This window comes from Pseudopipra pipra, chromosome Z (genome assembly GCF_036250125.1).
Source record: "Pseudopipra pipra isolate bDixPip1 chromosome Z, bDixPip1.hap1, whole genome shotgun sequence".
Lineage (NCBI taxonomy): Eukaryota > Metazoa > Chordata > Aves > Passeriformes > Pipridae > Pseudopipra > Pseudopipra pipra.
In genome coordinates, this window is record NC_087581.1 from 9453572 (window position 1) to 9472312 (window position 18741).

At 41.7% G+C, this 18741-nt stretch overlaps 1 protein-coding gene across 5 annotated transcripts in view; it reads left to right on the forward strand.

Moving 5' to 3' along the window:
* LOC135407052 (protein unc-13 homolog B-like) overlaps positions 1 to 18741 on the forward strand; it is a 109650-nt gene that overhangs the window by 70730 nt on the left and 20179 nt on the right. For all 5 annotated transcript variants that reach the window (XM_064641755.1, XM_064641758.1, XM_064641754.1 and 2 more), the window contains 7 exons: positions 2787 to 2883; positions 3674 to 3817; positions 3901 to 3978; positions 4519 to 4596; positions 11534 to 11622; positions 14759 to 14911; positions 16907 to 17030. In XM_064641755.1, coding sequence (XP_064497825.1) covers positions 2787 to 2883; positions 3674 to 3817; positions 3901 to 3978; positions 4519 to 4596; positions 11534 to 11622; positions 14759 to 14911; positions 16907 to 17030 — 763 coding nt within the window. The remainder of the gene's footprint in view (positions 1 to 2786; positions 2884 to 3673; positions 3818 to 3900; positions 3979 to 4518; positions 4597 to 11533; positions 11623 to 14758; positions 14912 to 16906; positions 17031 to 18741) is intronic.

Consider the following 18741-nt stretch of genomic DNA (forward strand, 5'->3'; position numbering starts at 1 on the left):
CCTTTCCCAGCAGGCAGGACTGAAGCATATTCTGTACATACCTTGTTTAGAGGGGTTGGCTGTGCTGTCTGGAGTCAGTGCTGACCCCTGTGAGCACAAAATGTCTCTGAAGTAGCACTGTGAGCTACTGCCTTGTGTGCTGGTGCGTGATTCATTGCAGCGTTTGCATCTAGATCAATAATTGAAGCAGACAAGGGAGAATATATTTGCCATATAAATTTTGAAGTTATTTCTGCATGAAATCAGATTATTTTTATTTGGTTTTGTGCTAGATAATTTTGAATATGGTTCTGGATATGTTGCCTTTGCAGTCCCCCCTCACTTGCTCAGCAGCCCAAGACCTGACAGTAGAGCACTGTAAGGGGTACTTGGCCTAAGATAGCTCTAGGTTTGTGTTACAGTTCAAAGTATGTTTTGGTCCTGAATATGCACATGGACTGGAAGTATTTATGAATTATTTGTATCTCATGTGTTTTCCTGCCAGCCAATAAAGGGCAAAGTTGAGGCTGGCTTTGCAAATGTACCTACAGAATGTCCTGACCTGACCCTAAGTGATTCATTTAACATTCATACTAAACCTTTTCCTGAAGGCAATGCTTTTTTTAATGAGGGGGAAGCAAATGTACCAGCCCCACCCACCCAACAGCACCTTTTTTGTTGCCACCTTTGTTTAGACAATTTGGCAAGACAGTAAAATACCTATGCACTTGATTTTGTACATCAACATATGGTAGCCATAAAAATGGGCAGTGACTGTTCTCAACAGCAAATGGCTCTTTCTTGTGAATGTGGTGCCATAACTAAGGGTGAATGATAATCAGGAAGTTGCTCTGCTTCTCAGGGTGAAAACTGTGGCTTCTGGCACCAACAAGTAATCCTCCCTGCACATTGACCTGTGACATGTGAAGCAGTCAGCAACTCACAGCCTGGGAACTGTGAAACAGGTGGAAGATGTATAGTTACTTCCTTGTAAAATGCCTGAGTTCCCTTCTAAGGCTCTAGTTGTTTAAAATACACTATTGCAGTTTAAAAGAAAATGTTGAAAGCTTGAGAAACTTGCAGCAGACTTCAACATATGCTGACTTTTAGGAGCCTGAAGTGCCATTCAAAAGGAATTTTTCCAGAATACAGGAAGTCCATATGTCTGTGACAGTATTCCACTGTTGCTGTCTGTAATAAATAGGGCTGCATAGACAGGTTTCTGTTGGCATTTTAACACTGTGTCAGTTACAATTTCCAATATTAGCATTGATGTGCTTTATATTTAAAAGTTTAGAGAGTATTTAAGGCTATCTAGTGTGCTCTGCCTGTGAATTTGCTCTTGATCTCCCTCTCATGTCTGGCACATGCTTTCATGTTCTTTGCAAACTCAGCCCATAATTAGCACAATCTCTATGAACGCAGCTGCCTGTTTAGAGGAGGCTGTACTCTCTGAAGCTCATATAATAATCTTTTGTATGGACTAAATCACACATGGGCACTTTTTTCTTTTATTTGTGAATGCTGTTTAGTAATATTTGAAATTAAGATTTGCTTCAGCTGTGCTATGTTGGCACTTGCATGCAACAAATTCTAGACAGACATTTAAATAAGGCTGTAAGTGCTATCTTATTGCTTAAACACAGACAACAAAAACACACCCACCCCCTTTTATACTGTGTGAATATGTCCCACAGAACAGAGAACAGAGGGACAGAGAACAGCTGTAAGATCCTATCACTGAAGCTGCCTCTCACCTTGACTATTTCGACAAGGTGGGATCATGTAGAAGCCTTTCAGTGCAAGAGGTAATCCCAGACACTAGTTCATGTGAGACACCTCTCATGTGTCAGATTCAGCAATGGCTGTTTCAGCAGCTTCTTAAATTCTGCTCTACCACTTAGCTTATCCTCCAAAGTGAAGGGGAACAACAGAGACAAACTTTGCTGTCCTTGTTCTTGGAACTCACTATTTTGGGGGTCTTGCACCAACGCAGTTGGTCCAGTACTCAATATGAACTAAGTTTGTGCTTCTTCATAAGAAAACAATGAAGAGCTGCTGACAGGCTGGCAAGCCCTAGCAGATGTCACCAGAGGTTGATCTTATTCAGGCATCTTCACAGTGAGATCAGCAGCCCATGGAAATGGGAGAGTATTCTAAGGGAGCCTCAGGGAAAGGGAGAGCAGGATTAAAGTGGAGAAAACTTCCAGCCTTGATTCCTCTTTCTGGTCTTCCAAGAAGATATCTGTATCTCCAGATGAAGTGACTTAAGGACCCTGGGAAACAAGTGCTTCTTTTCCTCCCTTTATACTTGTTTGCAGCTCTCACATGAAAGCTGGTACATCCAAGTGGGCAGCAGGACAGGTGCCCTTTGGCATGCAGAGATAGTGGGTGTGGAGGTCTCCCTTGTGGTATCTGGCACTTGAATGAAAGGGAAAGAAACAACAAAGTGCTTTGAGATGATGCAAAGTAAAATGTGGTTCCCAAGGGGGAAAAAAGGGAAGGTACCAAGAAGAGAAAAGATAGGGAGAAGGACAAAAACAACTCAGGACCAGCAGTCTGCGGAGGCTGAGCTGGGCTGTGTCCTCCTGGTGCAGCCCAAGTCATGGTACAGGCCCTGCTCACTGGTGCTTCAGAACAGGTACAAGTATATTTGGGAACTTGGACTACATGCACAGACAGCAGTGTTCAGACATCTAACAGTGGCAAGCTTTCACAAGGCTTGCTGGAACTGCAGCACTGTCAGAGTCTAGTTGGAGTGCTCCATTTCCTGCTGTAACTTGCTGTCTTTCCTGACCCTCCCACAGGTGGTTTGAGCAATTTGTGATGCAGTGGCTGGATGAAAATGAAGATGTTTCCTTAGAATTCCTGCATGGTGCTCTGGAGAGAGATAAAAAAGATGGGGTATGTAGGTCACGCTGAGTGAAACACTTGGTCCTACATCATTCAGTGCATAGAACCAAATAAAACACTGTAAATTCAGCTGTCGTACAAATGGAGGATGTGGCCCTTTCTGCTTGCCAGACAACTGGGAGACTCATTTATTTTAGGACTTTACAGGTCACAGAGAGCTTTTTAATAGCAAGGTACATATCATTCATTTATGTCTGTTCTGCTGCTGTTAATCTGTCAGCCAATGGCTTGGTGCTCTCTCTGTTTGGAAGAGGTAATTGAAATTGAAAATTGAGGCACTTTGCATGTACTTAGTCATGCAGTGAGAATGTGACCTTAATCCACTGACAGACCAATCTTATTCTTAATTTGCTGAGTATTCCCTATGGAGAGAAGAGCTTTCTTGTTTATTCAGGGACTGTAGTTTGTGATACTAATGGAAACATTCTGTTCAATATCTAAATTTAAAAAAAAAATAAAATTAAAAAGAGCTCTTTACTCTCTCCTTCCTTCCTCATTAACTGACAGACCATGCATTTCATCAAGGGTCTCAGCATCATGCAGCACTTCCCTGGTGCTTGTCATGTCATCACTGGTAAAGGACAGTAAACTTACAACCCAACTGAACTGGCTATTTAGCATCTCTAGGCCTTTTGGAGAGTTTTTTTGACTAATTCAGAGGAAGATGTAGGTTTTGATAAATTTGTCCTGCCTTCAATGCCACAGATGATGGAAACACCCATGAAATGAGTGTGTTTCAGATCTTTCTGCTTGACAGTGACTCTTTGTACTTCTGTTTTAGTTCCAGCAAACGTCCGAGCATGCTCTGTTCTCTTGCTCAGTGGTGGACGTCTTCACCCAGCTCAATCAGAGCTTTGAGATCATTAAGAAGCTGGAGTGCCCAGACCCTGTCATTGTTGCTCATTATAATAGGAGGTTTGCTAAGGTAATACCCTCAACGTCCAGATGTTAATCTTGCCTTAGTGGGATGTAAAACAACGTAACAGCGCTCACATCTTGTCTTCACAGACTATTGGGAAAGTGCTGATGCAGTATGCTGACATACTATCCAAGAGCTTTGAGTCCTACTGTTCCAAGGAGAAACTGGTGAGTTGTGCTGAGCTTCTCTTTTGCTCTGGAGAATCACATAATTGTCCTGATGAAACCAATTTCACATTGCACCTGGCCGTAGTGATGGTGTAAATATTTTCAGTATTGTTATCATCATTCATATGCTTTTGCAGATTGAATTGTGGCTTGGCCCTGGAATAAAAGCAGGTCCTGAAGATGATCTGCAGGGCTTGGAGGCTGTCAGGTCGCCTTGAAATTAACTTCCACGCTGCCTGAGTTGTGTGTTACAGAGGTGATTGAAAAAATAAGTGGGCACAGTTTGCTCTGTTGATCTGGTGCTTTGCAGAGATCTCCTGTCTGGGTGTTCTGGAACTGACCATCCCATTTCAAGCTGAAGAAAAAACGACTTGGGGTTTTTTTTAATGTTTGAGTGCTGAAATCTGCACATGCCCTACCTCCTGTTTGACTCTCTGATCTGGTGGTACTTGGGGAAGGGTACTGAGGCACAAGGTCTCTCACTGGTGACAATGTGTTGGCATCCTGAGCAGTAACAGGCACTTGCTTTTGTCCCTGCAGCCCTGCATCCTGATGAATAACATCCAACAGCTGCGGGTGCAGCTAGAGAAGATGTTTGAAGCCATGGGTGGTAAAGAGGTAAGAGAGCTCAGAGACTGTGTTGCTCATTCCTGCTGCACTGTTGTTACTAGGGTATGTGCATCATAATGGTTCTTGAGGCCTGCAGTCATGAGAAGAGCCTTGTGGCAGCTGGCACTGTAAGTGTGAGGAGACAGCAGTAGCTAAAGACTTTTCAACTATATCTGTCATAAAAAGCAGGAGCAAATATTTTGAAGCACGGAATAGCATGGAGAAGGAAAGAGAAGGTTGCATGTCATGCTCACATGAGCTGGATGTGGACATGGCTGGTGGTTTCTCAACTCTGAAGACAGAGAAGTCTGAGAACTGTTGACAGTTGAATCATTTTATATGGCATACAGTTGTGGCACAGTACCTTTAGCATGAGATGTTCAAAATCCAGTACATTAGAGACATGCAAATAAGAGTTCTGTACTCATGTTTTGAGGGATATTCAGATGTGCCTGTTTTTTATGAGATGTTCATTTTTACAGAAATAATATTTTATTCCCCCAGATCACTATTTCTGTTCTCATATAATCTATGTATCTTTTTTTTCTCTTCTTTTTTCACTGCTTTTCAAGATTCAGGAAGATGAAGAAAAGCCTGCTGATGCTGATGTTAGGAAAAAATTATTTTCAAGTGCATTTACTTTGGTTGTGTTGTGATAGAGCCTGTGCTATGACCTGTATGCCAAGAGGAGAGTCAGCTTTGCTGATGGACAGCTTAGTTTTTGCCTGTATTGCTTTTCCAAATCTTTCTTGTGCTCAGCAGCAGAATTCTATGAAGTGGCAAAAATCTCAACAAGTAGATTTGCCCCATGAGGCAAGGAAAACACATGTCACCTCAACAATACTAATTTCTGAGCCCTACATCAAGAACTAGCATTATATGGTCTCAGCTGTAATAGCAGCAGTAGCTAAATGCTCATTTTTGGAAAAAAAATAAACTTGTGATGAAATGTTTGTGAAGTGGCTTATAAAATTTTAATGCCTGTGCATTTAATTTCCCTTAAGGAAGCAATTAGCTGCTATTTTCTGTACTGGTAGCCATTAAGCAGGGTTTTCCTGTAGTTCAAATTGAAAATATTCCCTGATACTGTATTAAATAAGTGGAGAATAACATGTGTTTCTTGAAACTGTTGGCTACTTTTCCTAGACTTCTTCTCTGCATTCTACCCTTTAAAACCTTCCTCGGGAGATGTAAGTAAAGTAAAACAGAGGTAATGAATCCACTATTTCCCCTGTGCTGTGGAATCGAAAGAAAAAAAAGGGGAGAGAAATCCAGACAATGAGCAATAAAATACACAGGAAGAAATGTGACAAACATGCTAGGAAGCTGGTTTTTGCAAGTGATTTTTTCTTTTCTTCTCAGACGACGCTTATTACTCTTCATGGGGCTGCTGCTGATCACCAGAAATAAATCGTGTTGTGTTAGGTGCCTGCATTATTTGCCGTCCCCAGGGGTTTCCCGCTTGGTGACTATGTAGAACATTTGCTTCTTGACTTGAAACCTGCAGGTTCTCTGTTTTGCTAGAGTAAACAAGGTCTTGTCCTAGTTAGAGTAGTCTTTCTGATGCAGATTGAACCTGACTACTGGGTAACAATTGGTGAGACAATAGCTTTGAAAACAGAACTTTATGGAAAATGTATCTGTGGGTTTTATCCTCCTTCAGAAAGGACAGTTTTTACTTGCTATGGCAGATCTCTTTTATATTGATCTATACATCACACAGTAGCTTGCACAAAACTAAACATTATCCTGACTACTCTATCCAAAAAGAATCTGCTTTCCTGGGGGAGTAAGAAAATAGCATAGCTGTGTGTCCTGATCTTGAACTGTTCAACTTTCTGTGTTCTCAAAAGTGTTTTTGAGAGCTAGGTACCAAATATTCCATTGTTGCTCTGGCAGATATGCCAGGTGTACCATGTGTGCAGCTAGACCTGGGGGACTGGTTTCAGTTTATGTGTGGCTTCATCTGCTTCCAGTTCACAGATCCATCTCCAGCTACAGCTGTAGCACTGCACAACTCTGGAAAGCTTTGAAATATTGCTGCTACCTAGTGCTCTTTTCCAGTGGGTCCACAACCCACACTAACAGAAATCCATATAACTTACTCTGTTTTGCAGCAAGGGAAATGAAGGGACAGGGCTCATTCATACTCACCCTGCAGTGTAGTGTCATAACATGGAACAGAAGTGCCCAGTACTATTTATTTACTCCCTTCTCCACCCCCTGCCCCCAATGGTTATGGTACCTTTTCCCTTCACTTCTCTTATTCTTTTTTCAACTGTAGTGCTCAGAGGGTACAGAACAGGGGGGAAATTGCCCAACGTCTCTGGTTTAATGTGTTGACATCATGTGATCTGTGAACATTATTAGTCAGAAACAATAAGGACAACAGCAAAGCTTTAGAGAGCTCTGTGTGGAGGGCTTCTCTTGGGTCTGTGCTTGAGAACTCAAAGCAAATATATTTACGCACACACATACGTATGTGCATACACAGAGAAAAGTATCTTAAATTATTTTGGGGAATTATAATTAATACTTGCATTTCCCTTTTCCGCTGTGTTGATCTCATGGGATCAAAACAGTGTCACCATGACTCAGGAGCATTCTCAGACATCCCTAAAGCATGTTTTGGAAAGGCAGTGTTTATGGAGTGGCAGATAGCATTAAAAGCATAATGAACAGTGGAATTGGGGGGTGAGTCCTGGACAAAAACTGGATACATGAACATCTTTTGAAACCTTTGATTCATCTGAATCATCTCCAGTACACCCACAGAATGGAGATAATAATTTAGCTCTGTGCTAAAGTGGGCTACATATATTCAGTGCTAGTGTTTGCCTGAACTTGGCCCATTTATTTAATTATTCATACATTATCTAATAAAACCTAATGTGTCCTGCATTTTCAACCCACCTCTGCAGTTTTCCAGCAGAGTTCAGCCTGCAGTCCCTTATTTTGCTTAGCTTTTCATGACTAATGAACTCATGCCACTGAAATTAAAAGGCGTGGTACTGCACTGCATACTGCTGGAGTCTAGATGTACTGTGAAAGACTAGTTTAAAACATTTCTACACCTTTTTTCCCCAAAGTCAAGCATGTGAGGTGAGTATCAGAGACAAGCACTGCCTGGGAAACCCAAGGAATTAGCTGCTGAGTAGCCACATATTGTCATCACACAATTTTCATGCCTTCGGTTTCAAGCTAATCTGCACAATTAAAGCTTCAGGAAACTCTCCTCTTAATGCTTACCCAGAGTTAGCCCACATTTTAAATCCTAAGTTAGCCACCTGAATAACAAATTGCAGGACAGCTTAGAAACAGCCAAGATTTAATAGCAGTGTTCTCGGAGGATTTGCAGTATCCACTGTTTGCTCCTCTTTAGCTTCCCACATGCCATAGCTAAGGCCACCCCAGTATTTGGGAAGTTGGCAGCTGTTGTTTGGATTCGGTGCAGGTCCCTGAAAGGGGGTTGGACCTGGTGAGCTCCCTGCCTCACAGTTACCTCTGCAGAGTGGAGCTCCCAGGGGCTGGTGGAGGGAGGCAGAGCAAAAATCAGCAGCTTCAAACCGGAGTCAGATGTACTCCATAACTTGCATAAAGCTAAAATAAGTTAGCAGGGCGTGATTCTTTACCTGCTGATAGGTCAGGTCAGACCCGAAGATTTCACAGTGTGAATTGATTAACATCTTCAGCCTTTGAGAAGGCAAGAGCCGTGTCTGTCCACGTACACCAGCTACCGAGAAGCCTTTCAGTTCTGGTCACTCGCACTTCACCAGTGAGTGTAGAAACCAAAGAAGAACTAATGGCATCTCTTGGAAAACTTGGAAGCCCATCACAGCAAATTCTTAGACTCAAGGCTTATGTTTCATGCATGAGAGAAGCAGGAGATCAACCTAAATTCAAATTGATAACCCCGTGCTGTAAATGCCACCACTCAGATGAACTGAGGTTTCAGCCCTAAATGGGCTTGGATGAGACTTTGGGGCCCAGGTTCTCTGAAGTACCAAGTCCCAAATCTTTGCAGAAAATTAACAGAGCCCTGATTTGCTCCCTGAAATTTAAGTACAGGATTAACTTTTCTTTCTTTGAACCTCAGTTTTCAGTGTCATACATTTAGTCTCAAATACACAGATTTGACTGGAATTGAAACACTGGCTCAGAGATCAAAAGCCACCTCACTGTGGGTACTGTCCCTTTTTTTGCACAAGGAACTTTTCATTCTTCCTCTGAATTATCTCTGATACACCCACAGAAAGGAGATCATAAGCCTGCTCAGCTCCAGCTTCCCACAAAAATGGTGTGGATGTGACATGTGGCAGTGACCCAGCTGCCTAACACTGCTTTCTGCTTTACCAGCCAGATTTATCATGCAGTCCAAGTAGCAATTCCTGCTATCAGTGATAGCTGATATGCTTAGAATTCATTGCTGAGCAGCAGAAGCAATACCAATGCTGGTTCATTTGAGAACTGTTATCAGTGCTTCACCACATTGGCAAAGAATACTTTGCAGTTATACCACATGCTACACTACTTTGTAGCTAACATGTAATTTATGTTTGTGAAACAGTAGTACATACCTACCAGCCCCTTCCTAATGGACTTAAATCACCCTCAGGTAATTCCCTGAAATTTGATTCCTAAAGCCAAAGCATTCCACAGCCTAAGCATTTATGTAATGTGTATTATGTGGACTCCTTCTCCACAGTAGCAGTTGCTCAGAGGACAACAGCTTTTCTAGGATGGCAGGGGACTTGGTGGATACTGAACCAGAATACTTACCCACCAGGGTTTGGCTTCCTTAGGGTGAGGCTGGGCACCTCTAAGTTAAATCTGGGCAGCTCTCTTGCCAGATGCACCCAGAGAGCTGTGAGCTGATGTTTTGGAGGAATGAGAGTTCCTTACCACAGATAATGGAGCTCATCCCCTTGGCAAAGCATTGTTCCAACTGTCTCTTCTCGCAGTACTGGGATAGCAATCAGCTGTTTTCTGCTCTGAGGAAGATCAGTTTGCAGTCAACGAGTACAATAGCAAGGGGAAGCTTAGATAACTCCATGCCACCTCACAGGAAAATAAATCATGAACCACGGCAATAAGCTGTTCATCCTGACCTCAGACATCCTCTAGACTGTGCATCTGGTAGCTTATAAGAAGTAAATTGTGAAGAATAGGTGCCTTGTGCCAAATTCTTCTGGCTTTTTTTTTTTTCCAACTGGAAAAGCAGTTAGTTGGAATGTTTTGATGAGTCTTGAACTGGTTCTACCTCAAGTCTGTCAGAAATGGCCAAAATCAGGGGACAGTTCTATGCCATTAATTGTAGATAGCAAATCAGACAGCTTGTGACTCATTGTGCCTTTGGGCTGTGGGAGGGAAGGATTAATGCAGGGGCAAGAGAAGCCACCACCACCAGATGCTGTTTTTGTTTTGTTACCTACAAGCTTGGCTAGAATGAATGCTGATTGGCATGACATTAGCTTCCTTCTGCAGTCACAGAGCAAGGGTGTTAGAAAGATAATAGGAAAACCAAATCACTTTAATAAAGGAAAAATAATCAGAGGTAGCAATGCTTAAAATTATAAGGCCTAAGTAATCATCATTTGCTTGGTCGTTGGTTCTTAGTTTAATTACTTTTAAAATTCTGATCCAGGAGTTTCATTAGCACAGGTTCAAATGCATAATAGAGTCAATTTTCCATGCCAGCTTACAACAGGAAAGTGAACAGATCAGATTCCAAATCCCCTAAGGCTTGGCTTTCTCTGACAGATGCTGAGAAACATGAAAAGGGCTTTGGCACTGAATTTAGAAATGGGAACTCCCATTGTGTGCAAATCCTATATAGATGGATATGCTCTAAAAATCTAAACTGATTTATACCACTGTACTGGTACCTGGCTCATTACATCTGTAAATAGACGCTCTGCCTAAGGGGTAAGAGCTGAAGTTCTGAATGCCAAATACAAACGTTTCTGTGAGCTTTTTTATTTTACAAACATCTTGCCTGCCTGCATACAAAGGCAAATCTGTTTTACAAGTTACTTTTTCAGAGCAAGTGATCCCAAAGCATTCATCATTTGTTGTTAGGTGTACACAGGTAGGTTGCTCTGAAGTGGTTCTTTTGATGCTGGGAGGGATGACTACAGCTGGAATAAAGGGCACTGTTCCATGTAAAAACAGGTGGCTTTGTGCTGATAATAATGGAGGAAGTACTTTCTTACAGAACCTGCCAAGGTGTTGACAGCATTCATGTAGTGCTTGGGGCACTTTATTTTTGTTTTTGTTTTCTGAAGTCTTCTCTGAGCACTTGCATACAAAAAGCTGTCTGGCTCCATGTGAGAGCAGAGATACATTTGCTCAATACCTAAAGCTGAGATCATGCTTTCCAAAAGCGATGAGTGCACAACAGCTGCTGCCATTATGTTGTGGCCAGATTTTCAAAATCTCTGGGGTCCAACCTTCTGAGAGCAGAGGCTGGGTCAGCCTTCAGCTGGAATACTTGGCAGCAGGGTGGAAGGTGAAACAGCTCCTTTCAAGATCATACACAAGTAAATAGAAACCAGTGTGAAAAGCCCTGTCTCATTCTAAACTTAAAGGGGTGAAATGACCCATGAGCTGAAGATACTGCACAGTACTTGATTTCTCTGCCTAGTTACACTCTTGGACACAGGGAGTTCACATGCACTTTATTTCTCAACTTTACAAACCTCAGGAAGGGCATTGAAGGGTATTGGAGCCTGGGGAAATCACTTGCTGCTTTTTAGGCAAATATCTGTTGATAATTTCACAGCTTCTGTAGCAGCAGTAGGCAGTGGAGGAGAGCATCCTAGCTGGCAGAGTCCAGTGGGGATAGTTCACCTGCTTATTAAGTATAGCCTCAACAGTGAAGAGAAGCACTGCAAAGGACAGCAGACTGCCCTCTGGGTTCAAACTAAATGCTCTTTTTCATCTACAGTTGGATGCAGAAGCAAGTGACCATCTCAAAGAGCTCCAGGTGAAGCTGAACAATGTTTTGGATGAGCTGAGTGCAGTGTTTGGTAACAGGTGAGTATTACGAGGTCCTTGTCCTTGAAGCATTCCTTTCTTTTGTCTAATCTCATTCAGTCAGGTTAAGAACAGAAGAGAAACTCCTGTGAACTGCATTATATTTTTCTTTTTGTCCTAAATTCATTGCCTTTCAAATAGAGAGACCATTTCTCAAAGAAGTGAGAAATATTTTTAAAGTCTTTCTCTTCTGTATTACTCTGCTTGGAAAATGTAACATGGAGATCTCTCAACTGTGAAATGTATTTGACTCACATAGAGTGATTTTTTTTTATTTTTATTTTTTTCTGTAAGTAGTGCTTGTCAGTAACAGAATTGCCTGCTCCTTTACTGCTCAGAAAGCAGTTTCCAGCTTAGCGTTTATGAAATAACTTTCATGTTTAAACGTTCTGCTCTAAATGTATGAAACAGCTGACTGATTTCTGATTGTTAAATGAATATTGGGATAAGAAGGAAACAGGTCTGGAATTTGAGATTGACTTGTTCTAATGCTGCAGCAAATGGTGTTTTCTAATGTTTCAAGGAGAGGAGCTCTCTAAAATATTGCCAGAGTAATTGATAGCAATTAAGTTTTATTACAAATCATGTTACCATTTACCTGAGGATAAAAGTGTGCTCAGCTTTATAATAATTTTGTAGTGAACCATAAAAGATGTCAATTAAGGAAAATCTAAAAATGCAGAACTCCTAACTGATCTTCAGAAACAACCTCTTCTCATTACAAACCCCATTCATTTCATACTGTGCTCCATAACAGGATTAATGCAGGCATAAACCATAGTGTAGGTTGGATATGGGCAAGGCAAAACAAATTGTACCAACTTGGCCTCCTAGGTTCTACAGATGTGGAGTATTTATGACTAAAAAATCATAGTGGGATTTGTCAATGACTGTTTGGATTTCAGCACAGAGAGCTAAGCAGGGAGATAAGTGAGGAGTTCCCAATGCCAGTAATGGATGCTGTACCAAGAAATGGAGAGACTCAAACTGTAACTCAATTGAATCAATAAGGTTCATAACTAGATGGAGGGTGAGTGAGAAATCATAATTAGGAGGGTGATTTTTTTTTTTTTAATCTGAGTATTGCCTCCATGGTGTTGCTGCTACAAAACAATTAAGGTACAATCTTAATATTTGCAAATATGATTTAAAGAGATTACCAGTATCAGCATAGTTACTGGGAAGTGTTTTAGAGAGATGAGCCAGGAAGAGATTTAGCCAATCAGATGGCTCAGATGCTTTGTTCATTCCTTAACAGTAGCAGGGAGTGAAAAGCAGAGCTGCAGTTTTACTGTATAAGTAGAATCTTCTAAAGGATGTAAACTTAGAAGGTAAGACAAATATCTGCAATATTCTGTGCAGAGTCTGTAAGCAGTTGCTCCTACAACACTGTGAACACCTGATTCTGCAGATCTGAACTCCTCTTCATCTGTGTGATATAATTGCATTTGCTGAGAAGGCAGCACATGTCCAGGGAACCTCACCACCTTTGAGCTGAGAGAGGATTTTGTCTGGACACAGAAGTACTTTCTGCTTTAAGAGATATCATAGCCAACAGGAGTCTTGGAGGGGTTTATATTCATGCAAGGCTAGCTGTTGTTCTGTCCCTGGAGGCTGAAGGATTGAAGAAGGGAATTCCTGCAGGAATTAGCGAGCATCAGGCCCTGTCAGACAGCATAGGTGAGGTCATTTGTTAGCTTGCCAAGGACTCCTGTCAAGCTGTACATCTACACAAGCTTCACTTTCAGGTGAACCTGTTGCCACAGTAACTGATTTATTATTTTTCATAGAATTGGTAACAGTTTTAGCTCATTTTTTATCTTTTAAGGCATTGTTATTTTTTATCCCTGGCTAGGAGGTTTAAAGCATCTTGAAGTGGGGCCCTGCAGCTGATGCAGTATTTGGGAGAACTGTGGGGTGGGATTAGCCTGTGGCAGAACAGGAACTGTCAGCAGTACAGGAAATTTTTTTATGCTCTTTCATTTGATGTGATTTAAGTCTCTGGTTAAGCTGACAGTGTAGCCACAACTGACTGCTGCAAACCTCTTTCTGCTAGAAACGGGGAAGGCGGGAGGCTTCACGGAAGGGAAGCTCTGGAATTGTTCCAGTGAGAGGCAGGCTAGAAGTGAGCAAAAGAGACTGAGAGGCTGGAGGTGGCAGTGCAGTAAAGGTGACCAGATGGAGAAGAAAGGTGAGAGCCATGGGGCAGAGCAGTTGTACAGTAGCACCCAACCCACGGGTGTCCTGGGTGGCTCGCACGCCAGAAGTTCAGGTCGTTTATGCAGATGTAAAGCTGACTTCCAGATTAGCGTCCCTGCTCTTAAAACTTTACCCTAGCTCCTAACACTGGCTTATCTTCCTGGTTTCAAGCCCCTGTGCCATTAGTGGATAGTTAAATGTCACTTGTAGTGCCTGTTGTTACTAACTGTTCTTTTAAATGTCAGAGCATTTTCCTTTATTTGCTGAATTGATTTGTTGTCAGCTCTGCTGATCTATTCATAATTTTTAATCATTGCATTATTTAATTTTGAACCTCCTCTTAGCAGGAAGAGATGGAAGGGTAATTGTGCTTTAATGCCTTGTGTGTCACTTCATTACAGGGACACTGCTCATTGCACAGCTGAGCCCCACATCCCAGTATGACACTTGGCATGGACTGTATGGCAGTGAACTGGTTTAAGTTGGTGCCTGCCTTCAAGCTGTCTCTGTTATTTTAAATACTTAGCCTATGATGGGTCATAACCAGATTTCTGCTGATGGACTCCTGGGTGCTCAGAGTTGTGCATGCATTGTGTCATTGCAGAAAAATGAAGAAAGCAAGGATACAGCAGGGTGCTTTGAGCTAAGAATAACAGTGTTTCTTGAAATCAGGAAAGGGTAATTTCCTTCTGCAAGATGAATGAACAAACTCTTCTCAAATGTGATTGTGTCTCGTATTCAGAGGTGATCAGCTGTGTGTGGGTGGTGGGCATAAGGAACTGGAGAACATGCCCCTTGGTAATAAATGGAGTAAAGGAAAGAGCAGCAAGTCTCATAAAGGAAGAGTAACTGAGTGCATGGTTTATGAACTTGCAATATTTTACCTTGTATCTCTGCCACTGATAATCTTGTTTTTGCCTCTCTCCTATCTGTTCAGTTTTCAGACTCGTATTGATGAGTGCGTCAAGCAAATGTCTGATATCCTCTGTCAGGTGAAAGGGACAGCAAATTCTGCTGCTAATGCCAGAAACACAGTTGCACAAGATGCAGATAATGTCCTGAGGCCACTGATGGATTTCCTGGATGGAAAGTAAGGAAGTGTTCAAACATATGCTACACATACAGTTCATTGGATTGGAACAGGAATGGAGCAGAGAGGAAAATAGCTCTGTATTCTTGTATTGTTCTTGAGGTGTCTGGTCTCCAATTTTCAAGAAGAATTAATAGCTTTTCTTCCCATATCTGCTTCTCACAAGCCATGGATAGCCTCTTCAGCCCTCATTCCGTGCCAGAGCACATTCTCAATTCTTTTTTCTACCTCTGGCAATTAAAGCAGTCAGCAAAACACGCTACTGATCAGGTAGTGGAAAAGTCTGAAATTCTAAATTATGTAACTATGCTTTTTTTTCCTATAGGAATTGTACTGTAGCCAATTAGCAAACAAATTGAAAATAGTGCTTACATACTTGATACACGTACTACTCAGTATCCCAGTTGTGTTAAGCATGTGTGTTCTGGTCATACCCGGTTCTGTTCTGACTAGCAAATAAGCTTCTAAACTATCTGATTGCATAAGCTTGAGCCATTGCTTTCATTAACTGTTGCCATTAATACCATGCAGCATGATTCAGCTGTACGAGGACAGCTAAATGGGGCTGACTGGACATAATTTTTGTCAGCCAAGCCTTGAATTACAAAGAGAAGTAGTTTTTAATCATTGTAGAAGTTAAATCTCTTGCTGATGCACAGTAGTTCTTTATTTTGAAAGGAGTGGCCATCAGTTTTCATAATAAATGCTTCAAGAGATGTGAAGCTTTGCAAGTTTAAAATATAGGGGGTTTGGTTGCTCTTAGTGTTGATTATCCCATCTTTGCTTTGGGTCACTGTGTGCTAAGTGACTTTCTGCAGCAGTCATTACATCTAGGAGCTTTCTCATTCAAGCATTTTCCATGCATGCCTTCATGAATCCTGAGAAACCAGACTCCTCTGTGCCGCTGGGAACTTGTTATTCCTCAGGCTTGTCATCCAGCTGTGGAGCAAGTAATTTTAATTATGATAATCCAAGCCTGGATTATTTTCTTTCCTCCTTTACAGAAGGAGAGTATTTTTTGATGCTTACTGCATCCTCCCCGCATCAGTCTTGTCCCTGTTTGTTTTTGTTCATTTACTGTCTAAGCAGCTGTGGGAAGAAGGGAAATTGGGAGAAGATGTTACACACTGTAGAAGAGCCAGCTGTCACCTGTGCCCTGCTACTGGCCACAGAGTTCCTGTTCTGTAGCTCTCTTAGTGTGATCAGTAAATGCCGAAGTCCAGCAAAGGAAATTCTAGGGCTTTGTGGCCTTTTTGATAGCCTGTACAATAATAAAGGGAGAAAAACTAGGGAGATAAAGCAGAACTTCTTTATGTTAGAGCAGACAAACATATGGCAGTTGATTGGTGTTGAATGCAATCATAACAAAATGTGGAGGAGTCCAAGTAATGCTTCAGGGGAGTTGTAGAGGTTAAAGATTTGGAGACTTGAGCAGCTACCAGAAGCTGTACAGGAATTTCTGCATAACACTCTGGGAAGTATTAATTTAAGGCTTTCAACATCATCATCATGGCTGAGCTTCACGAACGAAGATTTGGGAAGGGCTCTACTCACATTTGTTGCAAGCGCGTCTTTCAACATATATCCTTATAATAACAGCTTGAAGTTAAAACTTATTATTCTGTATTTATAATTTTTTCCTGTATTCTCTATAAACCTGATACATCTTTTTAAGGGAAACCTGTTTGATGGTACCTGCTCTTATTTGGATTATATATATTATTCCCAACCACCTATTACCAGATGATACCTTCTGTAATCCCCAGGTCAAGAAACAGAAATCATTGAGTTCAGAAATATCAATAATCCATTTCGGCCATTGTTATCTAGTGCTAGAACTCCAAGGTTGAGCAAAGGCTATACTTTGTGAAAAAGGGAGATCCTTAAAGCAATCATTATAACTTTGGATAAGGCACTGGTTCTTTCATATACATCTCCTCTGTCATTTCATATTGCACTCTTTGAACTTACTCAGTTCCTGCTCTCTCCCTGCAGCCTGACTCTGTTTGCAACAGTGTGTGAAAAGACAGTGTTGAAGCGGGTGCTGAAAGAGCTCTGGAGGGTGGTAATGAATACCATGGAGAAGCTGATTGTGCTGCCTCCTCTTACAGACCATACGGTAAAGCATTTTCTTCTCCCTGACTCATACCAGAAAGTGTTGCCATTGCCTGTGTAACTCATCTCCCTGACCTAATGAGTCATCTCTCCAGGTAAATTTGGCTGCTTGGGGTTGGAAAAACATGTCTGTAACCTAGTAAAGAAAGAGAGCAGCTCTCTTTATGGTAGGGTTGCAAGATACAGAGCAAGCTCTAGAAAAAAAACCCAATTAAAATTCCACGATCCAAAAGGAGTTTCTATCCAGTGTGTGAACTCTCGTTGATTAGGGATTTGCAATCCTCTAAGGAGAGCTGTGCGTGTCTGTGCCATTAGTGTTGTGTTCACGGCATTAGGTCAACACCTGTAAGCACTTTTGCCTAATCATCTATTAGTTGAGTGTCCCTCTGTACAGATGTGGTTAATTCGAGCTTGATTATTAATGAAGGCATCCCCTGTTTTGCTCCCCAGAAGACTTTAACATCAGTATGGCAGGATATCTCTGTCTGTGATGTTGGCGAGTTGGAAGTTTGTCCAGATAGTTTTCCTTCCAAGGAAGTCTTTTGTGTAATTGTTCAGCTCTGCAGACTTGCTGGATGAATATGTGTCATGAATGTAGTGGTGCTTTTAACCATAGAAGATTAACTCTTCCCCAATTTTGAGAAACCACAGAAACTGATTAAGTATCAGTCACAGATGCCCGGCTGCTCTGGGGGATGACACTCAGTTGGAAGCATTGTGAAGTTTGGGCTATAACCTCATTATTTACAAATGATCCAGAACTTCTTTTCATCTCTCTGTTAGAATAAACTTCCAGTCTGTGGCTAATTTATGCAGATTTATGTTTTTTCCCAGTGGTGGGAAGAACAATAATGGTTTTTACTATTCAGCAGTTGCCTCATGTATTTTGAGTGGACTTCTTGGGTTGCAGTGTCTCGGGAAGTGATGCAAACCTGCCTCTTGCACTAGGTGTATCTTGCTCTGAGAGGGAAGGCCTTTGTCTCTGGCCTTGATGACAACTTTAAAACTGTTGAGATGCAAAGCGCTGTCATACCTATGACCATAAAATTAGCCTAAGGTGTAATTTGCTAAAGACTGCTTTCTCTGAGCTCATATTCAGAGTAATCATTTCTGATTGCCTTTTTAATTTATAAGGAAGAAAAAGAAAATTAATTTAGGCAGATGAAATTTCTTTCTCTTGGTTGAATTGCTTTTAATAAGGAGTCTTTGGGGACAGGTGCTAAAATCGTCATGTAAGAGCAGCATTAACATGACCCATTTGGAATGGAATCAGTGAGATCAAGGGCCTCAGACAGAACTAGGGAGGAGCTGCTTGAGCTTTATACTTGCTAGTTTTGGATTTCAAAGGCAGAGTAGGAGAGTGATTCAGTGCTTGTATCATGAAGGAGGCAATAACTGCTATCAGCCAATTCTTCCAACCTGCGGGATGTTGCTGTAAGCCATTTAGACTGCTCTTCACAAACAGTTTCTTGTTGCCATCACTTCAGTTTCAAATTGAGAGGCAAATTGAAGCGTATCCTCAGTTGTCTGAGGTTATGCAAAATGCTCATCACTGGATGGTAGCAAGGAGGCTGAACTAGTCCAAACTGGAAAAGAGTTGCAGTTTCAGAAGGAGAGTTGTGAACAATGCAGTGATTCAAATGGCCTTGTCTGTAGTCCTTGAGCAGGGAACCTGTGGTGAGGCTAGATGAGCTACAAGGACAAAGAGCTTCTTC